The following is an 8,801-nucleotide window of genomic DNA, read 5'->3' as shown; positions in this document are numbered from 1 at the left end:
AAACGAGTTTGAATATGGCCACCCAGTGATGTCATCTCTGGCACATTGCTTCCTTGTGTTGTGTGTTACAGCTCAATTAAATTATGTAGATGAAAAAATAGCAATACCTTGTCTTATATAGGGACTGCTATGTCATTTACTCTTAATAACTGTCAAACTAAATGAATGTGTGCAAAATAAATCAGCATTGTTCTTTGGTGAAGTGCCCCTTTAAGTGCAGAAATGGTACGATGGTCATACACAACTTTTACCTTCATGGCAGTATGGTAATTTATTCAAACAATGGTAAAACTGACAGTACCATCATCATACTGCCATGATACTTGGGTCTGTCGCCATCTAGTCCGTGTCGTGGCCTCGTCAGAGGGGCGGGTCTTCATCCTGACAGTACCAGGCTCACGCAGCCTCCCTGCATCCCCCCAGCATCACTGCGCCTCACATCCCCTGGACGACGAGCAGGACTTAAGTAAAGGAACCGACAGCTGCGTTTCTTAAATATTAATTTTCGATTGTTATCGACTTGTTCTCTATGGATATGAAATAGGGACTTGGTCGTCTCTTAATCCTCATCATTCTCCTCATTCTCTCTGGTCGGTGAAAGGACCGCATCCTCCTTCGCTGATTCACAAAATGGCTGAGATTACAGAATTACGACCTGCCTATGGTAAGTAGCAGGCCCTGCTTTTATTTGATCTAATATCGAAATAAATAATAACCATAATTATATATGTGTATATGTTATGAATATATAGGCTATCATAATTAAAGTTAAAATGCCGTTTAACACGTCATAATATGATTATCTAGGCATGGTCGATTTAGGCGTTGCCTATTAATTTAACAGTTGTCGGCTATTATTAGGTTGTAATCCAACATTATTGAGCCTATTCTTTTCGCGTAGCCCTCACATATTCCTTTTTATAATCGAATGAAATGGCAAGGATATGTCTGTAAAATCGGCCTTTAGCTGGGTGGTTAATTTATTCATTATTCGTCGGTCATAGCGATGCAAAAGAATGAATTTTGAAACGACACATAGCTTCCTTTTACAAGCATCTAAATGTGTCTCAGAAGTGCGTATTGTTTAGGTCTCGGCGCTGCTCCTATGCATCATTTGGCTGCAGCTCTCGCCACGGTGGCCCTCAGCATGGTGCTGCTGGGTTACCGTTAGGATGACGTGATGTCTATTCCCGGAGAGCCAGCGCGCCTTTGTTTTTATTACACTGGAGGTAAACAGGCCGGAACATGGTTGTTGCGTCAATGGCTGACATTTCGTAACTATTTGTTGTCGTTCCCCTTGTACACACATACCGGTACATACATATATTAATGTATTCTTATTGCTCGAATAGAGGTCTTCCATAAGAATTCTTAGGGCCACTCATTGCAGACAGACAGAAGAACATTAGAAGTATTTAGCAAGCCTGCTATATTAGCGTAAGTCTGGCCTTGACAGAGAAATAAGAGAACAATGGTTTTGGTATTGGACGTTTTATTGTTAGTTATACCATAACTATGACACTATACACGTTGAAAACATGGTCTAAAGCTACTGTCCATGGCTTAAAATAATAACAAGCCTATTAATTTATTGATTGATTGATTGATTGATTTTATTTGATATCATGTACACAAAGTGCCCGACCCCTATGGGTTTATAAGACACCAAAAATACAGTCTGCAGTGGTCAAATATTTAATTCCATTACATAAATACAGATTACAGCTTGGTCTTAAACCCTTGGCAAGTCAAGCTTAAGCAAATAAAATCTGTTACAAAAAAAGGTTACCTTCCTGAAGCACAATTCAAGTTTTTCATATTCATCCCGCTCAAGAAAATATACATGGAGGACATTTTATGGAGGAAAAGTATATCCCTTACATCCTCGTAGACAGGACAGTAAAACAAAAAATTAATAAAATTGTTTAAGTTTGTGGTCAGTAGCCTACTGTTCATATTGTTTACTGTACATAATGTCTGTCAAGTGATTCAAACCTTAAAAATATTTTAGCAATATTTATGCAGGAGAAGCATTGCTATGGACCAACACTAGATGAATCATTGCTATGGACCAACACTAGGAGAAGCATTGCTATGGACCAACACTAGGATACGCATTGCTATGGACCAACACTAGGGGAAGCATTACTATGGACCAACACTAGGATACGCATTGCTATGGACCAACACTAGGATACGCATTGCTATGGACCAACACTAGGATACGCATTGCTATGGACGGTCCAACACTAGGAGAAGCGTTGCTATGGACCAACACTAGGAGAAGCATTGCTATGGACCAACACTAGGAGAAGCATTGCTATGGACCAACACTAGGAGAAGCATTGCTATGGACCAACACTAGGGGAAGCATCACTATGGAGCATCACTATGGACCAACACTAGGAGGCACATTGCTATGGACCAACACTAGGGGAAGCATTGCTATGGACCAACACTAGGGGAAGCATTGCTATGGACCAACACTAGGGGAAGCATCACTATGGAGCATCACTATGGACCAACACTAGGAGACACATTGCTATGGACCAACACTAGGGGAAGCATTGCTATGGACCAACACTAGGAGAAGCATTGCTATGGACCAACAATAGGGGATTGATTGATTGATTGAAAAGTTTATTAACAGATTGCAGAATGGGTACAGTACAGTACAGCTCAATACATACAATTGTTAAGGGGATGCAGACCAGAGAAAGACTTTCGTCTTGTTTACATCAGGGTCCCCCATTTTCAATTCATCATAACATATATGACACACACGACATACAGCTAGACAGTACTGCTACATCTATACATTTATGACATACCAGATTTGCAAATACAGTACTGTTTGTGATACAAAAAATTTCCAGAAAAAAGAGTGTATATACATTTGACGTAGAAACTGTACATTGGAGGAGGTTGGGTAGGTGGGGTCGGGTGGGTGGGGGGGGGGGGGGGACATTTGTAGGGGCCAGTTTCTAAATGCTTTCTCCCGTAGGTGTTCTTTGAAAGTGTTTTTGAAAGTGGGTAGTGATTCACATTCCTTTACAGCTTTGGGTAGGGCGTTCCACATTGATGTGGCATAATTGCGAAACGTGTTTAGTCCCTTGTTTGAGCCGAATCTGGGTTTAACATGATTTGTGGAGCTCCCTCTGGTGTTGTGATCGTGGTATTCACTGACCTTTGGAAAGTATTTTGACATGTACATGGGTACCTTGGTCGTGTAGTGTATCTTGTAGACCAGGCCCATTGCAAGTTGCTGTACTCGGTCGTCTACTCTAAGCCATCCTAGGTTGTCAAAGTGGGCAGGGGTGAGGTGGGTTCTAGGAGTCAGGTCAAGCAGTAGTCTGACTAGTTTGTTTTGAGATGTTTGTAATTTGGTTTTTAGTGCCTTTGAGGTGCTTTAGTAAACGTCTGGGATTAGCATATTACAGCGGACTATAGTATTCCCCATCTATCGTTACCAGTTAGCCGAAGCTAGCTAGCTCGGCGCTAATACCTAAAGTAGCTTCGGCTCATGCTTCGATAGCTGTTCTATACTGGACATATCAGTCGATATATAACACAGACCAGAGAACATTTAGATAGGGTCTGTGTCGCTGTAAAAGGAGTAAAGGACACAACTAGTCCTAAGAAGTAGCCATAGCAGTAGCCTGTGGTACAGAGGGGACCAGCGTGTCTGCAGCAGCTGTCGGCCTGTGCCGTGCAGCACCACGGAGCGAGGGAGACACTCGATCCATCACAGCGGAGCATCTGGTCTGCAGGAGCAGACTGGTGGCGCCTATTGGACCGGGCAGCGTCTTCCCGCCCTCATCACCACGCAGCGGTCTACTACTCCTCATCCGGGTCCTTTTCTCACCCCCAGGATTATTAACTCTCCATCTCTCTCATCCTGCAGAGGGAATGGTTCCTCTGACACAGTGGTAACCGCGGCAACGTTTGGCCAGAACACTTTAATAGAACTATTTGGGCGCCCATCTAAATTTAGTAATAGTATTTAATTTAGGCATTGTGTAACGTGATAACAATATTTTGTATGTATCTTTTTTTCCCCTTTTTGCTTATATAAAAGCATTATGATTCAAACAGTTTCCTCGCTCTTTCTAGTTTAGGTGACTCCATTTTAAGTTATTCACTCAGTTGTGTATTTGGTACAATTAGTTTAAGAGTTAAGGCATCCTACCACACCCCCTAAGGTGATAATTATATACAGTCCTCTAAGCTCCCGCACAATCACTATTGCAAAATCAAAATGATTAAAAGTCAGTACACACAATGCATAATGAACCTACTGTAACAATTAAGATAGTTAAAATTACATTAGTGTAAAACTAAAACAAAAAATTACTTTACAGTGTTAAAAACAATTTAAAAACAATTTAAGATTCTTTTTAAAGGTGAATCTACTGTAAATGCAGCAGAGGTTCCGAGGCAGGCCATTCCAAAGAGTTAATGCTCTAAAAATAAAAGATCTCCCCAAAGCGCTGGTTCTAGGACCTGGCAATTCAAGCTGCCCACTACTGGAACCTCTAGTGTAATGCTCGTGCACAGTATTACTAAAAACAATCTGATTATGTATAAAAACAGGAGTTTTACTGCTCATGACCAACTTCAACAGCACAAGTATATTAAAAGACAATCTATTTTCAACGTTAAGCCAAGAGAGGCGGGCATGCATACGGCTCACATTAGACCTTAGTGAGCAGCCCAGTACCAACCGTGCTGCCCTGTTCTGTACCACCTGGAGCTTCCTGAGGTCACCACTGGCAGCAGATGACCACATCGCAGAGCAATAGTCAAGATGACATAAAACTAAACTTTGCACTATCTGACATAAAAGGGGACGGGCAACAAAAGAAGCACATTTCCTGGAAATACCAATTGCTCTTCCCATTTTTAAAACAATATAATTAATATGCTGAGACCAAGACAGAGTGCAATCCAGCATCACTCCAAGGAGTTTAGTACTTTCAACTTGTTGAACTGCCGAATTACACAAGTTTAAATGAAGCTTTGGATTTGTAGATAACCTGTGCCTTGTTCCCAGCACAATACATTTAGTCTTGGAGATATTAAGGACAAGTCTATTACATACTACCCAGTCATGCACAACTTTAAGTTCTCTACTCAAAACTTCATTAAGTACATTGCATGATGGTGCAGCGTAATACAATGTTGAATCATCTGCATAAAGAACTGTTGTAGCACATTTGGTAGCCCAAGATAGGTCATTAGTAAATACAGAGAAGAGCAAAGGTCCTAGGCAACTTCTTTGCGGCACGCCACACTCTAGACCTCTGCTACTGGACAGGCTGCCATTTAGATACACCTTCTGTGATCTAGATGTAGAAGGGTGGATTATCCCTGCTTGTGGGAGTAGTAGTACACAGACACTGGGTAGCAGGATACTATAGTATTGGACCTATATGTACCCCCGTCTTTGGCCCGGAACGTCGTTCTGGAGGGCTTGCAGTTGGAGTGGATGGGGCCCAGGATTTACTAACCTGGGGATTGGTACTCTGGTCTCCCTCGCCTTCCAAGGCGGTCAGGAGTAACTCCCCACACACCCTCACTCCCTCAGTACCTCCGACAGCCCTCCCACACCCAGTGACTGTCAGTTCAATAGTATTATTGGGCTTCCCTTTAAGCAGTACCCTTCCTTGACCACCTGTATAGACCCTTCAAATGCTATTCTGTAAATGGGGTGTAAGGGTTAAATAATTATGCAGTCACAATATTTACCCAGAGGTTAGAATAGCAAATGGAACTCAAAGAAACAGACACACACAATGATCCCGATTAGGTCTACTTTAGTGAAGCCTGGGCAGGTTATACATTACAACGTTAATACTTAATATATGGCACCGGGTGCTCTTGTTATCAAGGTAGGAGAAGCTCTCCCCACCATAGGCACCTAGTGCTCAATACATTAAAACACCCCGCTTGTACTGGGGGAACCCAGGCATAAAATGTAGACACATTGGGAATTCAAGAATCACACAAACAAATAAACAAATACCCAAATAAACCAAGTAAATGTGGGCCCACGTTACCAAAGAAAACCTAACCTAAGCCGGCTTAAATTGTTCGGGGTACCCCTTAGACACTGGTTGTTAGCGTTCACTTCAATGGACGTTGCTGTTGATACACGTGGTACTGTTAGTACTTAGCCAAGATGGCGGACCCACTCTTGTCACCGCTAGTCCGGATGACAAGATGGCGTCGGCGATCCGCGAGCACAGCCAGCAGGCTGGGCGAACAGCAGGCAGTGATTAGCTGGCAGAGCTTGCTGTATGGCGTCCTCTGCTGGTGGGAAGAGGCGTCCTCTGTAACGTCTGGGAAACGTCCACCGCTGCTGTTGCTGGCTTGCTTCTGTCGCGCGAGCTAATACTTTGGCTACCTTAAACACAGCTAAGCTTTGGGTCTCGACGCACCCTCCTGCTATTCGGTTACACTGCTAACGCAACGTGGCTGGCTATACCACCAGTCTCTTCAGTGCCTCGCGCCCGGTAGTCTACTCAAGTCAGACGGAGCCGTTAGCAGCATACTACTATACCGCACACAGTAACTACTATAACCCGATAACGTTAGACGTTAGTCTCGTTAGCTCTAGACGTTAGTCCTTGGGTTCGGTTTCTCTTACTCACACACTATCGCTGATACTTCTAGGATAACCCGTCACTAGCAAGTATGTCTCATCACCCGCCGCTCGCTGCGACGGGGCTCTCCAACGTCACTTCTTCCACGGGCTCGTTTGAGTACCCGTCCACTGTAACTGCGACTGATCACCGTCAAGTCCAATGTCGAAGAGAGCTTCCTGCTCCCCTCGCCTCCAGGTAACTCCCTCTTCCTCGTTGCTTGCTTCTCTCCACTGCTCCACCTGCCACCACTGCCACTCCGCCCCCTGCTGGCAACCTCCACTGGTCCCACTCAAGGACCGCTCCAGAAAGGGAAAAATGGCTCAATGTTATTGCTAGTAATCCATACTGCATCCGGAGAAGAGTAGCACCTCACCTCGTCGTTAGACTGGGCGAGCTATCCAAAGGAACACTGTTAGGCTATCCAAAGGAACACGTAAATCACACGTTATACACACACACAGGGAAAGTAACAGTTAGTTAGCACTACTGAATACTTTGTAGAATATTCAGGCTGCTACATAGAGGACAAATAACTTAGTATCCACTTTAAAGCAGAAGAGTTAGGATGGAACCCAGGTAGGTAATTTCATCTTTCCTTGTGACAATATTGTCACCCACTGTAACTGAGAAGCCGTCGGTCTTGCTGAGTTTGTTATTTGAACCGAAGAGAATGGACTCTGTTTTGCCCATGTGTAATGATAGTTTGTTGTCGGCGAGCCATATGCAGATTTTGCCTAGTTCCGAGCTGAGGGTTTTTTCAACCTGTAACTTGTTCTTGTCAGAGACCAGCAAGGCTGAGTCGTCTGCAAACAGGAACAAGTTGCAGTCACAAGCTGACGACATGTCATTTGCATAAATTAGGAACAGTAGCGGTCCTAGTATGCTTCCTTGTGGAAGCATTGCTATGGACCAACACTAGGAGAAGCATTGGTATGGACCAACACTAGGAGAAGCATTGGTATGGACCAACACTAGGAGAAGCATTACTATGGACCAACACTAGGAGAAGCATTGCTATGGACCAACACTAGGAGAAGCATCACTATGGACCAACACTAGGGGAAGCATTGGTATGGACCAACACTAGGAGAAGCATCACTATATACCAACACTAGGAGAAGCATTGCTATGGACCAACACTAGGAGAAGCATTGCTATGGACCAACACTAGGTGAACCATTGCTATGGACCAACACTAGGAGAAACATTGCTATGGACCAACACTAGGGGAAGCATTGCTATGGACCAACACTAGGAGAAGCATTGCTATCGACCAACACTAGATGAAGCATTGCTATCGACCAACACTAGGAGAAGCATAATAATAATGCAGGACCTTTAGAGAGAGGTCTTTATTCGGAATGCAACGACACAACGACATGCACTGGGCGGCACACACACACAGAGGAATACACACACATGCAATTGTCTCTCAGGGTCGCCGATGCGATTGAGCTCTGCTCTTAACCCATCCCGTCGTCCTTCCCCCCAAGGGCTGCCGGGAGCAGACAGGGCGTCGGCGAGGGCCGCGCCCGGGGACCAGTCCGCATCTATACTTTCCACAACAAACTTGTGTTTCCGCGTTCGAGTTTTGCGCTCTGATTGGCCAGGTCATGTGACATGTGCGCCAATCGTGGGACGGCAAGTTCTGCGCCTATTTCTGGGTCGAACAGCCTGAAAACTACCTAACGCCTAGTTTATCACTGGTTAAGCTTAGGCGACTCTTTCGCAGTTGGTTAAGGTTAGAGTTTGGAATCAGGGCAGGCGTTCTATCTAACGTCAGAAGGATCCGCCCCTTCCTGACAAAAGAAGCCACCCAACTCCTCGTCCAATCAACAGTCATCTCCCGCCTCGACTACTGCAACGCACTGCTCGCTGGCCTCCCGGCCACTGCCACTAAGCCTCTTCAACTCATTCAGAACGCAGCGGCCCGCCTGATCTCAAACCTACCGAAGTCGGCCCATGTCACCCCACTTCTTAGGGACCTGCACTGGCTCCCCATTGCTGCACGAATCCGCTTAAAGACCCTCAACCTAGCATACCGTGCGGCAAAGGGAACCGCTCCCGCCTACCTCCAGTCAATGGTCTCTAACTACACACCCTCAAGACCCCTACGCTCTGCATCTTCTGGCCGCCTCAGACCTACTCCTATCC

At 44.8% G+C, this 8,801-nt stretch overlaps 1 protein-coding gene across 1 annotated transcript in view; it reads left to right on the top strand.

Annotated features, from left to right (window-relative positions):
• Positions 1–630: 630 nt before the first annotated feature.
• LOC311245780 (synaptotagmin-11-like) overlaps positions 631–8,801 on the top strand; it is a gene marked incomplete at its 5' end in the record, with an annotated part of 60,669 nt that continues 52,498 nt past the window's right edge. The window contains one exon of the mRNA XM_084335762.1: positions 631–664. Within this exon, the coding sequence (XP_084191888.1) occupies positions 631–664 (34 nt within the window). The remainder of the gene's footprint in view (positions 665–8,801) is intronic.

Source organism: Notolepis coatsorum, assembly GCF_963971535.1.
Source record: "Notolepis coatsorum genome assembly, chromosome: 19".
Classification (NCBI taxonomy): Eukaryota; Metazoa; Chordata; class Actinopteri; order Aulopiformes; family Paralepididae; genus Notolepis; species Notolepis coatsorum.
Note: the sequence above shows the minus strand (reverse complement) of the source record. Positions and strands in the feature narration are given on the sequence as shown.